The 24,534-nt window shown below is 38.5% G+C and overlaps 1 protein-coding gene across 1 annotated transcript in view; it reads right to left on the reverse strand.

Annotated features, from left to right (window-relative positions):
- Positions 1-222: 222 nt before the first annotated feature.
- tyw1 (tRNA-yW synthesizing protein 1 homolog (S. cerevisiae)) overlaps positions 223-24,534 on the reverse strand; it is a 30,809-nt gene continuing 6,497 nt past the window's right edge. The window contains exons 8-16 of the mRNA XM_088428486.1: positions 24,249-24,372; positions 22,593-22,645; positions 22,404-22,522; positions 20,818-20,927; positions 19,450-19,627; positions 18,956-19,091; positions 14,929-15,039; positions 5,729-5,896; positions 223-1,299 (exon numbers count right to left, since the gene is read on the reverse strand). Coding sequence (XP_088284612.1) covers positions 1,078-1,299; positions 5,729-5,896; positions 14,929-15,039; positions 18,956-19,091; positions 19,450-19,627; positions 20,818-20,927; positions 22,404-22,522; positions 22,593-22,645; positions 24,249-24,372 — 1,221 coding nt within the window. The 3' untranslated portion in view covers positions 223-1,077. The remainder of the gene's footprint in view (positions 1,300-5,728; positions 5,897-14,928; positions 15,040-18,955; positions 19,092-19,449; positions 19,628-20,817; positions 20,928-22,403; positions 22,523-22,592; positions 22,646-24,248; positions 24,373-24,534) is intronic.

Below are 24,534 nucleotides of genomic sequence, written 5' to 3' on the forward strand. Positions count from 1 at the left end.
TGACACATATTTGAAATCAGTGCCCGCCAAAATGTGTTATAATTGCTTTAAGATGTCTCAGATGATGTCAAAACACTACACGAAGATCTTAATCTCACTTTCCCATAGTTCCAAGATGACATGAAAGCAATACTTTAGTTCAACATTGTTTTGGCCTGAGTACAGAAACAGCACACACAGTCACCCCCCCCCCCCCCCCCCCCCCCCCCCCACACACACACACACACACACACACACACAGACAAAATATTAATAGGTCTTGGTCTTGTGTGCTTGGTGTGACAGCAGTAAGCAGTGCTCCCCATAACAAGTAACTAAAATCTGCAACAAATTGAGTCAGGGCTAAAAAGGTTTATCATGGTGCATCAATGCCACAAGGTGGCAGCAGAGAACTACTTTTGTGTAAACAAACCTCCTCAACTGACTTCAACATAGTTCCTTGGCACCAAGAGGCAACAAGATGGTAGGAAAGCAGTAAATTTCTCTAAACGAAGCTCCCCAACGCACTTCAACATAGTTCCTTGATACCAAAATGTTACGAGAAGGTGGCCCTAAAATATTTTTGTACAAATTAAGGTTCTCAACTCAGGTCAGCATCACTTTTTTTCACCAAACAATAGAGAAGTTACAGGGTATCGAGAATTGTACCCGACTCAAAGAGGCAGTGTAAATGAAAGATACATTACACTAGTTTATTTTTAACCAAGACCACCATCTAGAGAAGTAACAAAAAACCAAAAAACAAATAGCAGGTACTTTATGAAGCTTAATTTTCCCATCACTATTAGTGGGTTTGGCAAAAAGCTTGTGGTATCTGCAATGCAGATACAGTTCTAGCCCCCAGTTCTTGAGTTTGAGTACTGTGTTTTGTAACGAGGCCGCTAATGAAGCAGCTGAGAGGATCAATTTAATCTAATCAACCGGCATCAGAGCGCACAAGATTTAATTTTGTCAGTTCATTAGGAAAACTCAAACAAAAAGAAAAAAAAGAGCAAGAAAGGGCAAGAAGCGCAATGAGCAGGAAGGGAATGTCTTGAAAATAAAAGCCAATTAAAAACCCTCATCCAAGAAGCGCAATCAGCATCCGGAGACATCTTTGCCTTTGTTACGTCTCTGGAATCGTGTTTCGGCTGGGTCAAAGCCCTGTTGACTGGCTCCGAAGAGTGCCCAATCGGGGGTGCGCGCCATGTAGTCTGACGAGGAGAAAACCTTTTGGCCGCTGCTCTCCTGGTGGGCCTTGACGAGATCCTGGAAACGATCGTAGTCGATCCACGTACGCCACTCGCCGTCCACCTTGAACTGAAAAAAAAAAGACGAGTACAGTTCACAGGATGAGTGGATGCTAGCTAAACAGTCGGGCGCTAACGTTTTGGAGCAAACAAGTCGCCTGCTTTGATGTGCTAACTAACATTGTAATCATTAAAGAAAAGCTTGCTAGCTTGTTGCTAGTGAGATGCTAACAGTCTATTTCTTCATACTAAGTCAAACCTCTGAAATTACTCAAACATTGGGGACAAATGTACTTGAACACAACCAGTCTGTTCTCCGCTGACTTACTGTACGCACGCTAACTTCTGTAGTCATTTTTCTTCTGTCGTCTTTTCAGAATAAATGTCAAAAAAGTTTCAAGTGTGCAGTATTTTAGTAAGTTGTTAAAACTTCCTCCTTCTCCTTTGGACGTCCTCCCTTCTTATCAATCACGACTCTCACAGCCAAGCCGCCATCCATCTTGCTAAAGGGCCCACGGGAGGCTGATACATGGACACACACCCAAACTCTTGCTGTTCTGGCCAATCCAAGCAAAGCAGGTGTGCAAGTGACCTCATCTTTCCCCACAATGCACCAGCAGCAGATTCAATAAGCTAAATTCAATAACCGGTGCGAAACGTTAACAGGACACACATGCCTTGCGTCCTATAATGGGATTTGTATTCATGTTTTATGTAAAAAATGGTCCATGGAGAAGGAGACACCCAACGCTCTTTGACGTGGTGAGGTTAAAAATAAAATGACAAATCAATTCACTGATTGATTGATGGTGAAGTGGATAGTGTGGAAGAGACTACTAATTGAATCTGGCATGCAAACGAAGTAGCTCAAATTCCTTTTTAAGGTAATGGGGTGAAGCCAGAAGAAAGGACGGGACATCACAGGACACACTGTGCTCTCTCACATACACTCTCTCTATAGGACCCCAGCTCTCACACAGACATAGAAGCACACTTAACACATATCTCTTACACATAGAATAGAAAGACACTTACACATATGCTTTTACCTGCTCACACAAATGCTCTCGGGAGACACTCTCTCACATTCACACTATTTCACACAAGTTCTCACACCCACATTCACTCGGCTCTCAGTCACTTGGACTCCTACGCACAGACATGCACGCACTGCTCTTAGACCGGCATTAACACATGCTCTCACACCCACATCATTTCATGCTCACTCACAAACACTGCTCATGCTTGGGCTCTCTCACACACAAGCTGCTTCACAAGGATATTTATGCTCTATGACACAGATGCATTCTCCCTCTTACATTCACAGACACAATGCACTCAGTCATGCTCTCATACATGCTCTTACATCATAAACCTCTTTCACACACATGCTCTTTCACTGGAACACACTCTTACACCCATAGAATCTCTCACACAAATGATAACTAACACACTGCACACACTCTCTGTTCTCTCAAACATGCTCTTACTGTCATAAACGAATAGTCTTCCTCACGCAAGCTCTTACATTCGGCTACACCACCTCACCCATTCAGCCACTCTCACACTAACATAAATTATACTCTCAGTCTGGAATTAAAACACGCTCTCACATATTCATGCATACAGCATTTCATGTATTCTCATACACACAACACACCGCTCTCAGTCATGCTCTCACTTATACTCTTACATGACAAATCTCTCACACACAGTCTCTTTCACACACACACTCTTAAACCAATAGAATCTCTCACAGAAATGATCACTTGCAGATGCACACTACAGCTCTCAAAAACAATGCCCTCAGTCATGCTCTCTCAAACATGCTCTGTCATAAACAAACTCTTCCACACACAAGCTCTAACATACAGCAACACCATCTCACGCACATAGCCACTCTCACACTAACATCAATTATACTTTCAGTCTGGCATTAACACACACTCTCACACATTCATGCACACACCATTTCATGCACTCTCACACACACAACACACTGCTCTCAGGTGTGCTTGCCCACACATGCTCGTGCTCTCACACTTACACCAAAAGCTGTTTTACTGACAATACATACACCCGCTGACACACATGCTCGCAGACTCTATAGTTCCCTCTCTCACACACCCTTGCTATTTTCTCTCACGCACAAATATATGCAATACCCTAACACACGCTCTCTTGAACCTCTTACTAGTGTAAACACATTTCACACACAGGCTCTCACACACACACAACTACAGTATGCTTTCACACACCTACTCTTTGATCCATAATGACACACATGCATCCACAAATACATACCGTAGCATGTACAAAGAGAGATTTTAAACAATATGGGCAACATTTGTATGGTTCAGGTGTATCTAATGAAGTGTCCAGTTTCTTTCTGCTTTTGTGCTCCACATCACATGTGGTGAACACGTAGCGAGCATGTTAAGAACACGTAGCAGAGTATCCAGCTGTGGTAGTGCCGACTCATTGGGCCTCGATCATTCTTTCATTGGAAGTGACCTAAAAGTTCTATGAGCTTTTAGGGCAGAACATTGACAAAACAAATAATGCGAAAGCATACTGTACAACAGGCCAATGCATCACTTCCGCAATCAACTCAGATTTGTGTGTTTAACTTACCAGCGGTCATATCGTGAAATCTGTCATGATAATATCAGGCAACTTGCTGGTGATGCCATTTGCAGAAGAAGGCGTCACTTGTACGTGTCTTTGTTGCTTTAATTTCTAATGGCCTTTTCATTGCCATTACAAATACACTTTAAATGCTAATTAAATGCATTTAATGTTTGCCATAATATTTGTGTGATCTAGTGATGGTGCGCTTAATTTATGTTTATTAAATTAAAAAAATGGCTAATAATTTTAAATTACACCAAAATAATTAAAATAATATAAAATAAAAAAGAATATTTTCTCCATTGGAGAAAAAAATAATCTGTACTTTTTAATGCATACTTTAATTACTATGCTTTCAATGTTTTATACGTCTAAGCAGGAACCTTTTTCAGTTTTAAAATTAAATATTAGTGCGGAGGTTTTCCGTGCCTGGGTCGAGTCACTCTCCAAAAAAGAGGCGTCCATTTTGAAAGGAAGACGAGGGCGACAGTTCTGACTTCGTCTGCTGGACAAAGCATTACGCCAAAACACAAAAATCTGGACCACAAGTGCAATGATTCTGAGTGCGTGTGTGTGCGCACGAGTATATTAGGAAACACTGACAGGCGTGGGCAAGAAGGACGCCCAAATTAAGCAAAGTCTGAGGCTGTCGCACAAATGGCCAGAAGACAGCGCAGAAGAAAGACGAAGGGCTTGGAATATAAATTTCATCTAAGTGTGTGTATGTATGTGTGTGTGTGTGTGTGTGTGTGTGTGTGTGTGTGCGTGTGTGTGTGCATCACAGTGTAAAAAAAGAGGAAGAAAGAGACAGAAAAACAGTTAAAGAGTGTGAGTGAGAGACACAAATTTAGTAAGCGTGAGAGTAATTGCGAGAGAGAGAGAGAGAGAGAGAGAGAGAGAGAGAGAGAGAGAGAATGTGTGTGTCTGTGTGAACATATGACTTTAGGCTCCCAGAGTATTATGTGGTGCTACTGGATCACATCTGCTGGTGGTGTCCAAAAGTAAAACAACTACAACAAAAAAAACAAAACACTTTGAACATTCTAATATTGCGTTGTGTGCGTGTGTGTATGTGTGCTCAAGCACACTAAGACAATGACTCACCATTCAATATTCAAACATCAGCCCACGCCTCAACTGGACTGTTTCCTCCATCAAAGAAATAATGACGCGGTTTAAGAAAATGAGCCGCAGCAGCAAAAAGTCAACCGTCACACATTAACTGCAGCGGCCCACGAAAAATGTGTAAATCGCAATTTCAATACGATAAAACTGGAGCAGGACTGAACAGGAAAAGCAAGGATGGCAAAATGAGACCAAATAGTGTAAAACAAAAGAACAGAAATTGCTCCAAAGACCATTTGCACAGAATGACGTAAAACTCGGTGGACGCCAATCATAAACGACAGTACGAAAAAACAAAAAAAAAACAAGACACAAGACAAGGTGAGAAAGAACATTAAATGCTTGGATAGAAAATGGCACTATTTCAAGATGGAGCAAAACAAAACAGCAAAGGCTCGGCCACTAAAAAACAAGACAAAATAGGCATGGGACGAGATCTGATTCTCACGGTATGATAACCTTGAGCCAAAATATCGTGGGCTATTGGTATTGAAAATGCAGCTCTAAAATATATGTATAATCTTTTTGCTAAGCAAATGTTTCTACTTTATAAAAACAGTTTTCTAAACAAAATATATATTACAGTATTTGTTACAATAACAAACACTTACCGTGCTAGATTCAAATAAATATGGAAATAAAATCAAAAGAAACTTTCAGAGAGCAAAACCAATAAACCTATCCATGAATTCTTTGTGATTGAACATCCAATTTGCTGTCACAGTCACGGCGTGCGGCGTTACCTTTGTGTGGGCAATGAGAAGACAGTTGGAGTGTTCGTGTTCACAGGCGATTTCATAATCGGTCAGCATGTTCACCAGCTGTTGCACAAAGGCCACCACTTCCTGGTGCCATGGGACGTTGGCCATGGTCAGACTGCTGGCTGAACTCTCGCCGCAGTATGTCACACCCTGGAGACACATATAATTAATTGATCGATAGCAGGAAAACGTAAAGTCTGTTTGGATACAATTCCAATTAGACTTAAAATTCCTCGACAGAATGCTAACACGTAAGTTAACGAAACGGCGCGAGGGTTCGCAAGCATGCCAGGGACCCCCAAATTAGTGCAAAACAATTTTGGAAGGGGGAAAAAAAGATTTATCGCACGTGCTGCGTCATCTATGTCTGATTAATGAAACTTTGGAACAAAACTATACTGGGCCAATATCAGAGTCTGACGGTATGATTGGTTCCAGCTAGCTCGACTGCTCGTGTCCTTTTCAAATCAAGGTATATCGCCAATCTGTGTATCTGCCCATGCCTATGACATTATTTTATTTTATTCAGCAACTCTAGGAAAAAAAATGGTGTGACATCATCTGTTTGATTTCTTGATACCTCCAGAAATCCTATAAAAATAACGTGTTCCCTCTCAAGAGCCTTCACATAGCTTCATTTGATTATAGCCGATATTCAGTAAATACAGCTAAAATGCCTTCAGTTTTTGTCAATATCATGATGACCATCCGTTGTTTACTAAATGATTTTTTTTTTTGCTATTACTGTAAAGTTGTACTGGAACAAGATGACTTAACAATTGAGAATTAAATAAGGAAATGCTTTTTTTTAATCTTGCACTTGAGAAATATACTCAGTAAATAACTAAAATTAAAAGACATGAAATCTCAAACAATGTTGACAAAATGAGTCAAAATCAAAAGAGATATAAAAACTGATTACAACTGACTTTAAGAAACCAAAGGTCATAATGAAATAGAAACTAACCGTAATGAGGAATCAGAAACTATCATAACCCTCGTCAGTCCGCTATGGCCGTATATTTTAGGTACATTGAGCCCCAAATATTGTGCATAGTGGATAATGAAGAAAATTCCTCAGTTGTAACCGCAGAAAGCAAGTTGCATATTGCACGTCTATGGTGTGGTTGTGATTGGAAATCTACGCTTAGAGGTGACTGGTAATTTTATTTTTATTTTATTAAGAGCTACATTTCTTGCCTTTGCAGATTGTTTGTGCATTCAAGACGCAATTGATGATGGCGGCTGCACCTGGAGGCTCGCTGAGTAACAGCCCAGCTCACCAGAGTCGCCATAAATCACTTGGTAGAGGTCCAGACGATGGCTGGCGGGGTTGGTGGCGTTTGTTTGGCGGTAAGGTGGATGATCGCCATGATATATGAAAAGCCGTGTATCCTTCAGGAGGTCATGTGACCGTTGGATTTGCTCAAATCATTTATGTCGCTTGCCTGTTATTACCTCAAAGAGGGGAAGAATATTTCGTTAGCTATAAAGTGTTCTTTAAATACATTTTTACATCTATTTGCAAAATATGGTTATTATAGTCATACAACATGTAGAGTACAACATCAAACACATTGTACTGTTATTTGTACATTTAACCAAAGTTGTTTGAGAATTTGGGATAAATGTACCATATTTATTATTCTGTTCTCTGGGTCAGTTTTACAGTAAAAAATCAAGTGGGAGTGACAGCTTAAAAACTTAAAAAGTAGCTTATTCATTCTCAACCCAACAAAAATGCATGTTTGACATCTATAGCTGTCAATGGCAGTGAATGAATTAGGTGTTGTGTTTTTGTGTTATTTCAACACAAAAACGTGCCAATTATTTGATTACAAAACAAATTTAGAATGTATCAAGCCCAAAAAATAAAAAAATACATAAATACTACACAATATATATAAATACCTAAATCTTAAGGCAAAAAAAGGAAAACAAATCGTTGAAAAATAATAACAAATTGTTGAAAAAAAAAAACGTGGCAAAATTACATGAAAATATATATGATTACAAAAATTGGTGAGAAAATACATTTAAAGTTTAAAACTACACAATAAACAAAATACATTAAACATCGTAACTCCTTCACTGGATATTTGACGCCACTAGTCATCAATGGCCATGATTAATAGTTAATAGTAGTTATATAATAGAATAATAGTTAATAGTTCTTCATTTTTGTAAGTTTTTGTTAAAACAAAACAAAAAATAACATCCCAAAACATTACGATGGTCTTTTAGGAGCTTAAATTAAGGTACCATGACATTTCACCGCCATCAATTAACAATTTGGGTAAACCATTATCTGTAAATATATTGCCTCTACTACTGAATTCTTTTTTACTTACATTTTGTGTCAGGGAATCTGTAAGCAGCTTGTAAATGTGCTGTGGGTTCTGTTTAAAGCACATTTATGGGTGTGTCTGTTTAATCAATAACGCTGATTGATTCAGCAGAGAGGCAATCAATCAGGCCCCCAACGAGCACAAGACACCAAAGAAGAAGAAAATGATTCAGGGGGGGGGGTGCTCGGACAAAAGAAAGAAAATGTGACAGTGAATTCAATTATTGCCTGCTTTCTGCACTGCAAGCATACACATGCACAAATGCACACACACACACACACACACACACACACACACACGCACACACAAACGTACGCACACGGACGTCCCGATAAATTAAAGAAAACATTATGTACACTCACTGGACGCTTCATTAGGCACAACAGGAATGCAATACAGTGCGAGTTTGGCTGTGAATTGCTTTTCTTTTTTTGCAAAGGAAGTTATTTTTGTGATTTAAATGTTGGGTGTTAAAGATCCTTGTTTGTGCTAATATCCTTGTAAATAAATTGTGACAATATAATACAGTGGAGACTGAAAACAATCCATTGTGTGTGAAGAATGGAATATAATTGTGCAACAAAAAGTGTGAACGTTACTAAATGAAAACTTTTTTTGTCAAGTTTATGATTAATTTTTCAGGTAATATAAAGTAAGGATGCATTTATCGAGTATTTGGGGAATTTGGATCTTTTTTTTTTGCTTGGTGAAAACTATTAGAAACCCAATAAAGCAAATAAAATTACTTTGGAGCCCATGCCACCAGTTAACACTGGCAACAATGTACGTCAATGTCAATTAAGTCATTAATGCCTTAAACTGGAGAGTGAACAGGGTTAGGATATGGTGGCGTTAGCTCACTGAAGTTCTCAGCAGGTAAAATGTCCCCAATCAATGAGTTTGACACGTAGGATTATTGATTTTAACCATGTTGTCAAACATACGGCCTTTGGCCTGCAAGATGCTTTAATTAGGCCCACAAGATGATTTAAAAAAAGAAACAAACCCATTAGTCAGCTGTACATAATGATCGAGAAAATTTCGTGCTTTTACAAGAAATGTCCAGGTGCCATGCTTGTTCCAAATAGCTTGTTGATCGCTTCAGCGACACAAATTGGAACACTGCACTAGCATTAGCATTAGCATTAGCATCTAGGTCCGTCGGGCTATTGCTATAAAATCCTTCGATCGCCCTGACGAGATTCCCAATGGGCAGTTAGCACACAGCACTTACGTATTTGATGTGACATTATAACTTCTTTTTCATGAGTTTTCAACTTGCTCTGTCATGTATGTCATTACTTGGGTGCCACCCAATGTCCAAAAAGAGACACTACAGCACTATTTTATTCAGTTTAATTTTCTTGGCACTTCATCGTACCTCTTGAAAAAAATTGTACCACCAGATATTTTGATTGGTTGCATTTTTTTCCACTCACTGGATAGTTCTGGTTCTTTTTATTTATTGATTTATAGTTCATCTGATTATGTGTTCCTATGTTATGAACAAATCGCCAAATCATAGAAAAATTCCATTAATTTCTTGACCTTTTTAAAGGGGTCGTAACATGAAAATTCAACTTTTTGGAGCTTTTAACCACGTTCCAATGTTGCGGAACACACGTTAGTGAGAGCGGTGTATTGTCGCCTTTTTGCATTTTAATGTCAGTAAAAGACCCCCCGTTATTCACGCTGTTGGAAAAGTCTCGTGATTCGGTTTGACACCCCGGATCCAAACATTAGTTGACAGTTGTTAAGTGACAAATGAGGAGGTCTCGATAGTAGGATAATCGATGGGTATCATTTCTCAGAAGCACAGCGACCTTCTCTGCAGGTATCATGGGGGTGGTGGACATGTAAATTCAGCATAGGGAAATCAATATTTAAGAGACTTTTACTTTTTTTATTTGGCAGCTTTCTCAATGTCTATCATTTTGTCTACAAGCAGTGCACACGGACTCAAGACTCATAAACATTCTGGAGCAGTCAATAACAGAACTGTTCCATGATATCCACTGCAAAGAAACTTGCTGCACTGTGCAAAAGTCTTGGGACACGATGAGATCATATACCTGAACCTTTAAACCAAATAAAGTTGAAGCACAGCATTTGCAAATTAGTTAACTGCAGAACCTATTTGAAGTCTGTTACTGACTAAAACAGCAGCAACTTTGGTAGTACATAAACAATCTCAAAAGTCTGAAAGTGACTTTAGCGAAGCATGTCCTTTGAGGGGCATTAAAAAATGAAGAGGGCGCTAATCACAGTTGGTTATTGCTACTAAACGGCGGCATAGCAGGGCCATCAGTCACCCGACGGGATAACGAGCGCCGGCGACACAGGCGGTGCACGCCTTCGCTCCGTCCGTCATTTCATTCCCCAGTTCATCCACTAATGGTGTTTATTGTACTTATGGCATTTTAAAGACCTTTCTAAAGCGAATATTAAGATTAAACATAATTTTTAAGTATGATGTAAATCTTCATTTAATTCCAAGTAAAGGGTAAACTGACTTGAACCACTTCCGTGGGTATAGCGCAGATGTTCTAATAAAGTGGCTGCTGACTGCATGATCGGCAACTGATGACATCATCAATCCAATCATTTATACAGGGCTGCTTGTTCACACTGCGTAAGCAAACATGCAACAGGCCAAATGGGAAAAAAGCTACGCTACAAGACGAGCAAACAAAACGCAGATTGTCTCTGTCAACAGACGAGGCACTCTGAGGAGGATGGATGAGCTAACACAGCTTTTGCTTGTTAGTTTTAATGTGATAGCAAAGTGCTAAGCAAGCAAGACTCCAAAAACACAATTCATTTCAGGAAACATGCTCGCACACATATGCCAGGAACGTTTGTTTCTAATCAAAGCAAAATGTCCCAGGACTCATTGCTATACTTTATATGCACATCAGCTATTCTCACTGTGAGAAAAACACACACACACACACACACACACACACACACACACACATTTTGTATATTATTATGCAGCCGCACTTTTCTTCACCCATCAAAAATTGACAGCATAAACAGAAAAGTACATTTTAGCAAAGCCCTAAAGTATTAGTTAATTTTTCGCAAGGCTGAATTTAAAGCGGTGTCTTCAGTGTATTGCCGCGTTGTGCCACAAAATTCCAGGCAGCACTGAGCTCTACTGGAACCTCTGCAGCGTAAAAGCAAAACGTAAAGGCACAGCAGGGACACAACTAAACTTCCACAATAGAGGTTGTTGCCATCAGAGCAACATTTCAAAAATATAAAGTAAATAAAAAATAATAAATAAATAAATAAATAAATAAATACATAAAATGAAACACTACATAAATCATTAAAAATACATGAATTGCAAAAAGTTGAAAAAAATGGCATAATTCAAAATGTTAAAATATCACGGAAATACAAATTATTTAACAAATCAAGTACGAAATATGTAACAATAACGACAGTAAAAATAATTTTTAAAAAAGCATTAATAAAAGCGGATCACGATTGCTGTCTATCGAGTTTAAAAATAACCGATTACCGATCTGACCACAAGATACTTTAGGTCTACTTAAATTTATAATATTTATAAAATAATAATAAATTAAATGTCTATCGGCTGATCAGGACTACGCCGACGATTAATATCAGTCAGAAGTCTAAAAATAAGAAAAAAAACCCCCACAGTATTACAAGATTACAAAACAATATTTCATTCAGGAAAATACAAAAAAAAGTGAAAAATGCATGAGGAAAAATCAAATCATTATGACACTTTATGACATTATATACTATAATATATATTACCCCCAAAATACAAAAACACTTGAAATCTATGGCTTTCCTACAATTCCCTGAATAAATACTTTGTTTTATAAATGCCATTGTTGACAAATTCTTCGCATCTGTGTGGCACTGTAAGCACTCCACACTCTTCTGTTCCTATTGTGAAAACAAGTACAGAGCCAAATACCTGCAAGGAGATTCTCTCCTCTCTCCCCTCCAGTACCTGCACAAAACCAAAACACCTCACGCGAAATTTTCAAGAAAAATGAAGCTGTGGCGCACCAACTTGTTCAATTATTAACTCAAATTTGTCACACGTGTGAGGCGGCCGTTAGCTCGTGCCCTCCATCATCATCTGAGGGCCCTTCTGCTGCCTGATTACCGCAAACGGACTCCGGGCTCACCCTGGGGGAAGTAATGGGCCGGGGAACGCAGGCGGCGTGCTCTTGATTATGAATGAGAGGAGAAGAGGACGTGTTCCCGTGAGGGGTTGCCTCATGAATGCTAACAAAGCACCTCGCATGCGCTTTTGCTTCTGGAATGGCACAACAACAATGGTTTGGGTGCATTGTGAGGACAAGTCAATAACCATCATGTGCCACTTTGAAGATTTATTTAACCATCAGCAGAGCTTGATGGATCTTACGAACCTTTCAGCGGGTTTGTGGCCATTTTTGACCCATGTTGTGGAATCTTGGTAAAAAGAAACTAAGGTGAGATAAACTGAAAAGCTTCAAAATGGCAAAAGCAGTGCTTTGGAAAGAGATCTTGTGGTGTCTTGGTGTGAAGAAAGCATTGATATTAATTGAGGAAGTTCAGTTAGAGAAAAGTAGTGGTTTGGCATCATTATGTAGCATTTTGGGGTCAGGCAACAACGAATAAGTTCAAAGGAAGTGAAAACCCAATTTAACACCAAAGTATTTTAGGGGGGATGGTCTTGTAGCATCTTGACAGCAATAAACTAAGTTAAAATAAATAGAGGAGCTTCTCTTATCCAAAAGAAGAGCTTTGGCGCCATCATGTGGCATCTTAGTGGCAAAGAACTAAGTCGAAGTAAATTGGGGAGCATCATTTAGATGAAAATAGAGCTTTGTCTCCATCTTGTAGAATCTTAATGGCAAGAAACTAAGTTAAAGTGAATACAAGCTCTTCACTTAGACAAAAAAGAGCCTTACCGCCATGTTGTGGCATCTTAGGCATTGTCTACAGTACATGTAGCCAGGGTTCTTGCAAACTGGTGGTAAATGTCTCCGGGTTTGTCCTATTGTCTATATGTGACCGGGCTTTTTTATTTTATTTTTTTTCTTTAATCAAAACCGAGCCTTTCAAAACCTCCGGCCAAAGTCGAAATTTGCCCAAGTTTCCAGTTTTGCGGTTGTGTGTAACCAGCATTTACCGGATATTTCTGGTTTTTCTCGTTATATACACACCAATTGTGACACTTGAAAAATCCAGCCTGAGCTGCCGAAGAGGAGACAAATGCTGTCTGATGAGGACACGTGTCATAGTCCCTCACTAAGTCAATTATTCATCTGCATGTTCAAAAATAAATAGACTTGCATGCAAAAGAACCCGCGCGTTGTTAAATAATAAAAACTTTATGTCTTTTTGGCTGCGCTAAAAAGGAATCCTAATACTTGACAAGATTCAATTATAGTGGGCTTTTATACTTTGAATACAACAAGTTGTGATTTGAGTTTTGACTCAATTTTGTTTGAGGTGCTTTCAGTTGGTTTTGTCTAATACTTTCAACTCTGCACTGAAGATGCAAATTGAATCATTGAGTATATTTTTGATGTGGAGGGATTTACATGGTTATGGAAATTTTCAATATTCACATTATTACATTTAGTAGACACTTTTATTCAAAGTGACTCCCAAATGAGGACGTAATAAAAGAATACAATCGAATTCACGCGAGATCAGTAAAATAGTCTGGAAAATAAATTGTCTTTTGGTTTTCTTTGCAACTGACGCTTTGAATTGACAAAGGCCAAGCGGGACAGTCTTGTGGTTCGTGAAAAAGTGAGGAAGGAGGGCTTCTGTGCTGAGCTGACTTATGTTTCAAGGATGACCAGTTCTAGCTTAACAAAAAATCCTTGTATATTGTAGAAGTGAAGGGCTCTTTGTTTGAGAGCAGATTATCACAATAAGCTACAAAAACGTTCCATTGATATTTGCTAAATACTTATTTTTCCATGGCATGTACTTGCTATGAAGTAGCTTACAGTTAAACTTGCTAAAAGTGACTAGTCACTTTTAGCAAGTTTAACTGTAAACTACAAGACATAAAGGAATGTTACCAAGGTTAACTGTAATGCTGGTTGACATAATGTGTATGCTTTTTTATGTATGTGTATGCCTACAAAAGTGAGCTACAGCAGTTAATGCTCAATTTGTAAGAAAGTGTCAATTTTATGATTAGGAAAATGAAAGAAATTTTTTGACAAAATAAAATAAAAAAAAAAAACAATGGAAATGATTACCCAAACGATTACGATTACCCAAAAAACAATTACTACTTGCAAAACCATTACAAAAAAACTACACAATATTACAAAATATATGAGAGGCTATTAAAAGAATACTGGAAGAATATTCGTCCAGAAGAAGAAATACTGGAAAGCATTGCTCAAAAGATCTAAGCATACAAAAAACGTACAATAAAATATTAAAATGTAAAGATAGGAGTCAACAACAGTTTAAGACAAAAGTATTACAACAAAAATTCAAATGAGAGAAATTTCAAACATTTTAAAATACAACCAAAGTACTTGAACAAAATACTGCAAAACTCATTTGAGTGTCTAACAATTAGACACTATAAAAATATTCAAATTTGCTTTCTCTAAACTTTGAAGTTAGCACAGACAGCAAGCATATTGCATGCCAGCCAGTTGGCTTTTGCCAGCCACTGGCGTTCTTGGCATTTGCGCGTTATCAAAAGAGAAATGAGGCTTTGCTGTCTCAAGACGCCCGCCATGTGGCTTTGCGCCAATGAAAGCAGACACACACAGAGAAAGACACTTACTCGAGAACAAAAACAAATTGATATCCTACCTTGACCTCGATAAAGTCGGGCTGGCCTAAGGCGACAAGCTCCGAGTACGCCGTCATCTCCTCCACATTCCACGCTTTGACCAGTGTCAGTCGGTACACTGTCCTCTGCCTCTGAACCAGAGAGCACACACAAACACAATTAAAAAAAAATAAAAAAACATAATTACACCTTCACCCCCAAAAAATCCTATGCAAAAATATCCAGATCAATGAAATAAAAATAAATACCAAAAATCTTCAACTTCTATTGGAAAGCAATAATAAATTATAACAAAATTGATATTTAATGTTATGTAATTCTTTAAAAAATATTCAATATTAAGAAAATATACAACATTTGGAAAAATGTAACGAAATGTATTTTAAATTATAAAATGCTGAAAATATTGCACATTTTAAAGTACTGTACAATATTACAACAACAATAACCTCAAAAAGGAAACAAGAAACACAAATAACAGAGGAATCATTTTGGAAAACACATTTTAAAAGCAGAAAATTATTCGCTAAATATTGCAAAACAAGTCTAAAACTACAATATAAAGACAATGGGACACTCCCCCAAATAACGCAGTTAAAAATTGGGTTAAAATTTGTAATTTGCTCTGAAAATGGGAATAAAACATCAGAGCTAAATAAATACGTACTGTATGTATATTTATGGTTGCCAAACATATGAGAACAAATCTATTCCTTTCAAATGCACAAATATTTAAAAAATATTACAATCAACTGACGAAACACACATGCATGAGAGGTGATCAACAAAGTGGCAGATTGTTTGTAGCACAATAGGACTGGAGAGGGCGATTATCAAAAACGTTCTGAAGTGTACTTTGTAATAAAACAACACACATTCCCCTTTGGTGTCTGGTTGATTGTTGATTTCGGTAACACAACTCGCAGTGTTCCGCCGCAGCGCTGCAGTGAGCGCCGACAGAGGGAATGGAAATAGAATGGAAAAGGAGGGGTCGCTCAGCATTTTAATGCTACAACAAAAGCAATTGGATAAGGGAATATGTTGTAGACTTTGAACTTTCCCTGGGCGGATTACAAAAACCAGGCGAAAACATTGGACTAATGGTGCTTGAATGGTGCAGGATGACGTCGGCCGGGGTGTCAAACTCATTTTCACTGTGGCTCGCACGGTACTTGCAGTTTGCCTAAGAGGGCCTTTAGGACTGTGAAAATCATATAAATGTAAAATCACCTCATCATATGACTGCGTATACTATACACAAGTGTCCTCTGCATTTCATCGTTTTTCCATCAGTGCTACTTGGCAGAGGGGTGGAGGCACAAAAATATCACTTTAAATATGGACGAAATGCATGTACTGTGTCTTAACATATGTTATTTGTCATACTACATTTCTTCATGCATTTAGAGATGTGATTTGACCGTTCTAGGATGGCACATAACTGCTGACAGGAAACATTATGTAGGAGATGTGTGCAAGCAAACACCAACTCATTCAATATTTTATTCCAAATTGAGGTACTTTGTCATTACAGATTTAATAGACCTACTCACGTAGTATTCATATGATGTCATGGAGCGGTTCAAATGAACCAGGTGGCTATATTCTGGGTCTTGCTGGTCAATTATTTGTAAAAGCTGAGGACAGCGCGCGTTTCTAAAACGTTACTTTCATTTATTCATTTTTTCCCACTAACTGCTTCACATGTGAATAGAGGAATCATTGGCAGAGGTGCACGTAAGTGGTACGCAGGTACGCATGCGAGGAAAAAAAATCACTGATGCGTACTGTTGCGCGCCCTTCCTGCGCACATTTGCGTATATACTTTCATCCATGATAAGCCATGTTATTGCTAACAAACAAGCTGCTCATGAAATATGTAATTCGCCCTCACATATCTGTTTATAATCTTACATAGAATTTGTAGCGCGTGTGTAAGATAAAAACAAAACATGGCATACAGAACATTAGCAATTTATTCTTATTCTAATTCCAAAGCATTATCATATTAACAGTGATCTATGCTATATAACCAAACAATAGCACTGTAAGAACATGTTGCAAAAATATACAAACATCTCATTCGTGGCACAAAAAAGCTTCGAATGAATATTTTCCAGCAATTTTTCTCCCCATAGTTTAACAGCTGCTTGTCGAGAGATATCCTGCATAACTGGCTTTCTTCAGAAAGAGGGAAAAAGTTAAGTGCGTATTTATGGTCACACGTCACCGGCTTTACTTCGCTACTAGTGATCAGAAGTATCGGCACTAAAAAATTGTGTTTTTGTTTTACGTTAGATGATGATGTCCTTTTCCGGTACAGTGCAACCTACAGGTATCTATAAATAAGACCAGACTTCTAAAAACCTGTTGACAACAAGTGACACTGAAAAATGTACCAGCAGCTTGAGTGCCACATTCAATCTGGTGGGTAACGAGAGCAGGCATGCGAGAGAACAGGTGGTAGAGAGAGAACAGGTGGAGGAAGAAAGGGACATGAGAAAATTAATTAACTGTTCAGCGCCACTCCATATTGCAGATTTTTCCTACCCCTGATAGGCCAGTAACATATCCTCAATGATAAAGACGGCTTAAATGTAAACAAGTCTGTCTTTCGGGTAGATATCGACAAAGGCCGCAGGACACTGGCTGGGCTAATGGACTTTTGTCTCTTTTTTTGAAAAGAAATGGCCAGCAAGACCTTTTATCCGGCTACTCCCGTGACACACAGATATGTTGTAAATAGAAAATGGACCCACGCTGGCACAGCCAGCAGGAACAGACACAAAAGTTGGAGGCTTTAAAGTCCTTGACAAGAGTGGATCGAAGTGGGCAAAGTGTTTTGGCATTTACTGTGTGACGCATTCAAACAAACACACTTTATCGGTAGCAGTAACAATTAATAGCACAGGTTCGGCATCACAAAACATCCCTAATTCCCTCTCATTTACCATCAATGTAAACATATAATGACTATCAGTAACATACAGTTACTTAAAAATAAGCCAGTGAAAAAATCCAAATGAGAAAGAAAAAAAAAATCACGAAAACCTTGTAAAAACTAAACTCGTCAAAACCCTGACCTTAAGAAAAGTTCTTGACTATATAAACACAACTTTTTTTTTAAAAACTCAAATCTTGGAAATCTAATATTATAACGACTTCAAAAAAGAAAATGAAAAGCCTTCTAGCCACTTAACACTTTCACTATATAACAACTCTTTTTTTTTTTAAATAAATAAATAAAACTTATGGTTCATACGTCTAGGATACTTGGAAAATTTGTTTTAAAATTCCCACTTCCATTTCCACCAAGAAATACCACTGGGATTGTATATGCCAATACTTGTACAAGAAATATGGCAGAGAAGTGACAATTATCACTTATCAATTATTATAATAATTATCAATTATTACGCCTACAGTAAATAGTAACCAGGGTAATCTATAGGAAGACATGTATATAGCTCATACTATCAATGTATTTCTGCAGTACTAGATTGTTAATTCACGAGAAATTGTACAATGCTACCTACCTCGTTGACAGTAGGCCACGCAGTTGCTTGTTGTGTAAGGAAATGTTGCTAAATGCCACTAGAATCTTTAGATAGGTGTGTAATGAACCACTGGGATGCCATTTCATGTTATTGCTCCGATTCCTATATTTTCTGTGATTTTTTTTGAAAAGCTGTGGGATGCATTGTCCCAACGAGAGTGAAAGGGTTAACCCTGTCCAGGCAGGCGTTGCAAATTTGCAACAATAATATGAGAGTCCCCTAGGTATTCCACGTTAATATTGATTGAGAAGTTTGAAGAAAAAAAAAAAAAAACTTAATTTGAGCCTGGAAGGGTTAATAGAAATGCACAACTTTTTGTCCAGAAATGTTTACAAAAGACAGTCGTAATATGAATCCCCCCTCTGACAATTTTTCTTTTCTTTTTTTAATTGTAACATGACTTGAACCTTTGAAAAACACAAATGAAGGTCTTAGGTTGAATTTTTGGCGGCAGAGGATTCAAGTTTATAATGTGTTCTGGTGTTCTGACCTTCTCAGCCAAGGCCTTGAGGCTGTCCAGGAATCGCGTCCAAAAGTCCTTAAAGAGCGGCCTGTCGATCTTCTTCAGGCTTTCCTTGGTGCTGGCATCCACGCTAACGTACAGCTGAGTGACAGGCTCCAGGTTTCTGAAAGCACCGCAAATGTACTGAGCCTTCACTAACTATCAACTCCAACACACATTGTGGAGGCGGAGGACCACGAAGTCGAATTGCATCGAATAAAGGCATTTGATTTCACTTCAATGAAAAGAAATGTTTTCAAATATAGTGGATTTAATGAGTGATCTCATATAAAAGGTCTGATAATATCAAATTGTGTAAAAGAAAAACAAAGCTATATTTCTCTTGGGAATTTGTGTAACTCTATTCTGTTAGACACCCAACTATATTAACTAAAACAATACATTTTAATGAGAATCACTATAGCTCAAAAAAAAAAAAACGTAGCTGGCTGCAAAGCAGTGAAAAGAGCAACGGCAGCTACCTGATTTCCTCGGGGAACTGAGCATTGGTGACCAGGAAGCTGGAGATGCGTTGAGAGTGGAGGAGGCGCACAAAGCGATTGATTTCGGGGTACATGATGGGCTCGCCCACCAGGGACAGAGCACAGTGCTGCACCGTCAGACCCTCCTCGTAACGATCAGGCTTCACACCGGGAACGCCTGGCAGAACAAAACTCAGATTCATTTCAACTCCAGCTTCCAACAACACTTTGTGGAGGCACGGTGAATGACTTTATATTAGAAGGGATACATTCAATATCACTAAATTACTGATATGTGATCATGTGTTTTACTTGAACAGCCATGGTCTATGTAACAACTAAAGTCAGGTGTAGACTTATAATCACATTTTTGTAAAATTCACCTGATTGCAGTAAAAATTGGGGAGTTAAATTATAAGCGAGGTTGACTTGTACTAGGGAGAAATACGGTACGAAGGTTGAACATGTCTCTTTTTAGGGCACAAACCTTTATTTCTTTTACAACACACAGTGCACTTGAGTGTGGCGAGAGGCCGCTAACTCTCTTTGCAACCCTGAGACTTACTCTCTCCACCTCTAATTCTCCATGGTGCCATTCTTTTTAAAGGGCCAGGCTCAGCCAGCGTTGTCATTCTTTAATCCGTCACACATCCGCCCCCCACGTGTATGTCTCTACACAGCCCTCTCACTCACAGCCATAACCGCATCACACTCATGTAATGCCATGACTGTCACTGTAAAATGATGAGCAGTGGTTTAATTTTAAGCAAAAGTGCCTTAATTTGCAGGTGAACAAGACCGAGTATTAACAGGCTGTTACACTACTTCAGACTCCACGTTAAGACTGAGCGTGGGAGTATTCCTGCAGTACATCAGGTAGATGCTGCTGAAAAGTGACGGTATTTAAAAAAAAAAATGCATGCGCTGAAGCGGCAAAAACTGAAGCACCAAGTGGTAAGGAAACGCCACAGCATGTGAGGGGTAAAAGAAATTTGTCCATTTCGCCTTAAATTGTCTATTTTCACCCATTTTGGGGCGGTGTATGGAACATATCTTATAAGATAAATTAAGGTTCATTGTATTTTGATTTTTCAGAAAGCTGGTGCAAAGCAATTTCAACTTCAAATGTCTGTTTTAGTGCATTTATGTTGTGTGATTTGTGTCTTGGCTGCAAAGTGCTCCATGCTCTTAACAAGGAAACAAGGAGTACAGAATGCATGCGAAAATTACAAAGCGGGAATATTTAATTCATGTTTAAATTATTTTTTCAGAAAGTAACAAGAAGAAGTGCCTCAAACAGAAAGACCCTTCAAGAGCATGTCATACCAAATCTTCAGACTTCCACTCTAGGCATGTTGCACCACTGACCTCGAAATTGTCGGATCATGTTTTGATGTTTCTCCAGCGCGTCCTGCAGGATCTTCTCAGCGGGGTCCATCTTCCAGCGCCACTCAGTGCCCACTGGATTAGTGTGGTGCCTTGAAGTCAAGCGCACACAAAAAACAAACAAAAATGTCAAAATAGGTTTTATCTGACCTTTTTTGTGAGAGTTCTCCTGGGAAACTCAGAGGACAAAACCTTAGGTACACTAGCCTATTGTAATGGCATCCAGTAAAAGAACTCTATAAAAATGTGTTTGTTGTGCTTGTACTTGTATGGTCATGTAAAATATGGTGTTTAATTAGAAACCATTTTCATCTGTTGACTATTGGACCTTGTTTGATTTGAAAACCTTGTTTATAGCTGAATTTCATTTCGAAGAAAAATATAGTTGTATTTTTACAGGGGAAAAAAAAAACCCTTATAGTTTTAAAAGGACAAAGTTTAATTTTCTTCTCAATAATGTTGCATGTTGCAGTTGCATCTATTAATCAAAGGTTCAATCATCTATACAGTAGAATAAAAAACATGTACTAATTCAGGAATTACATTTCTCTGTATTATTTAGAAAATTAACATATATTTAAATGAAAAAGTTGTCCCTTACAAAAAACTTATGAAGTTATATTACCATAACAATCAAAATGTTTTCTAAAATGTCAGGAAAAAAATGAAATCTGCAGAGAATCAAACCACAGTTTTGAGGGGGAAAAAGTGGCATTTTGGTTTTATACCTAAGAAAATTTTCAGTAAATTATTTTATGTTTTTATGTGCCTGTTTTTCATAATTATGTAATATTAAAGGTATTTTTTTAAAACAAAAAAAATCCTCAATTCTTTCAAGGACATTTTTTTTTTAAAAGATCAAAACCTAAATATTTAAGAATTATAATTTTACAAGCATATAGTTGTTTAATTGTTTAATTTGATAATTCTACTGTATACTCTCAAGAAAAAATCCTGTAGTCCTTTAGACGATAGCACTAGTTTAAACATCGGCAAACTGACCCTAACACAAGCCATTTTCTGCAGGTTGTCAGCGGGGAGGGGGGTACATGCTGGGTCCACAGCCACTGATATCCTGTCACCCTTCATGCCACTTCTAGACAAAATGTCATACATGTGGCGACACGGGGAGCAGCGCACTGACGACGACCTTTCAGTGGGGGGTGACAAACGCCTCGCTTGTCGCCAACGCTGCCATGACTCAGCATCCACCTTTTAGTGTTTGCCTCATTACCATCGCATGCTGCTTGCTTCCGACGAGGACGACAAACACTTCACTTATATTCCCTATTGCCTCTTCTCGCTCTCTTGTTGTAAAAAATGTGAAACTCTGGTATAAGACCACTTTGAAATGAAGACACGCTTCCCTTGCAGTCAAACAAGATGGAAGAATGGAATTGAACATTGTATATTTTTCACACCAACATGCTCAACCTACCCAGAAAGTAACAAATATCTGCTATCTTAATGCTAACAGTGACGCAAAACGGCTACATTACATTAGATACACTGTACAAAACCCTACTATCTGCATATGCAAGGACTGTTGTGAAAGGTGGTGGTCTCACCTCCAACAGAAGACACACTTGTTGGCGCAGGCCAGGCTAGGCGTGGTCTCCATGCAGCGGTGGGATTGGATGCCGTAGAAGGTGTGCTTATAGCAGCCACCTCTGCCTCGCAGCATGGACTTATGGGAAGAAAAAAAAAGGTTGTCAATCATGCTCATCTAAAGGGTTTTAAAATTTACAGTCTAGTACCTTGGTCCAACGGCACAGCTTCACACCTGAATGACTTCCAATTAGCTTGTAACCTGAGTAAAAGATAAAAAAAAAAAGACCGTTTATTTCGAACGGCCAGACTGAATGCCTCTCGGGCGATGCCTTCTTAGATCCCAAGGAAGACTGAATGTATTGATCTCGACATGAGAAACACTTTCACAAAAGTTTGAGATATTGGCCTTTGGTGTGAAATTTAAAGGCGGCCATACAATGCAATATAAAACCAAGTTGGTAGAGTAGACAAAAATTGTCCTCCAGTCATTACTTTTTTTCGTTAATATTCAGTGTAAAAAAATTCTGACGTACTGAGAATTTAGAAAGTAAATTGTGATTCAAATGTGTAATTAAAGCATGTACGGTAAAGCCATTAGCTTTGGCTTAGTACATGGATCCTACATTTTGAGTCAACAGGGAAGCTGGAGCATGGAGTGAAGGTCTAGAAGAATATATTAACGTCTCATGCTACTAATTGTAGATGATTTTCAAATGAGCTTGCTTTTGGCTTCGCATTGTTTATAATACTTGACAAGAAAAAGAAAAAGTGGGGATCTAGGTTGCTACATTAGATCTTCAGCCTAAATGTCAACGGGTTCGCTGCTCTTTATGCTTCATATAATGGTTTGTTTTATATCATAAATGCACGACGCCCATCATATTCAGCCTAGTGAACTTCAGTTTATACCTGCATGATATTTCATGAAGTTATAATTCGGATTGCATATACAGTTAGTGAAAGGTTTCTTAATGGCAAACATTTCGTTCTCTAGCCATGTTGCACAAAGCAAGTAATGAGTCGCGTTCCCAACAAAACACAGCAGGTCAACATTTGGGGTGGACCGCAGCGACATGTTGCTATTTATAGAGTTGGTTGTTGAGTAAGGCTAGCAGCAGGAGCAGAAGCTGAATTGCTGCCAGAGGCTGCTCAATGACTTCCGCAGGTAAGCGAGCCAAAAACGGTGGCTCGGGTGCTAAATTAAAATGTTCTAGACAAAGACACCTTCATTAAAGACTAAGAAAACAAACATAGATTAAGTGCTTAATAATTCAAGCAACAAGGTGATGCAGCCTCTAAAAAATACTGTGACAATGTCACCCTTGCATACATTTATCCCTATGATGGGGCCTTGTATTTTTTCACTTGTTGGTTTTATGACTATTTTGCTAGATCTCCTCATAAAAAAGAGGCTACTTTTTGTGTTTTTTTTTTTTCCTTAAATTTAACTTTTTTGTTTTAACATTTAAATTTAACTTTTGCCAATCTATGATAATACATGCTCCATTGGAGTTAGTGAGCACTTAATAAATACGCAAGATAAAAGCAACCTCTGGCAGTGTTGACCACATTGTGATTGATTTCTCATAAACATGAAGAAAAGTTTGGGGACTTAAAAGTCAACAAACTTTGTCGTCCTTGCGGAGACAAGGTGAGGTAAGCGGCGGCTAACATCTGGCTGGCGTCCCTTTGGGACGGCCTGTTATTTTTATTACTACCAAGCAATGATGCTATGGTTCCATCATCATCATCATCTTCATTATTATCATGATGCACCAACACCTGGCAGATGCTTCTATGGAGAAAAAAAGCTATTCGCTGCTACATTAAGGGCTCAATGGAGCGCACTGGTGCAGCGCTACCTTGTTTGCTCAGAGCTTCTCTCAGGGCAGGCGTGATCATCTCCCGTCGCTCTTCTTTTTCATCTTGCCTCTTCCTTGCTACCTTTTTGGAGAGCTTGGCTACCTGCCCGACATCTGAAGGAATCTGGGTATGCATACAAACCGTAAAATATAAATGATTATTAACAAAAGTAATGTTGGATTGTTTTTTTTTAAACTTGATCTTAGCGAAAAACAATTGCAATACATGCACTGTATTTAGTTGCACATGCATGAAGAGTACAATAATCAATATTTCCAAGGCTAG

This window comes from Hippichthys cyanospilos, chromosome 11 (genome assembly GCF_059441005.1).
Source record: "Hippichthys cyanospilos isolate Australia breed blue-spotted pipefish chromosome 11, RoL_Hcya_1.0, whole genome shotgun sequence".
In the NCBI taxonomy this organism is placed as follows: Eukaryota; Metazoa; Chordata; class Actinopteri; order Syngnathiformes; family Syngnathidae; genus Hippichthys; species Hippichthys cyanospilos.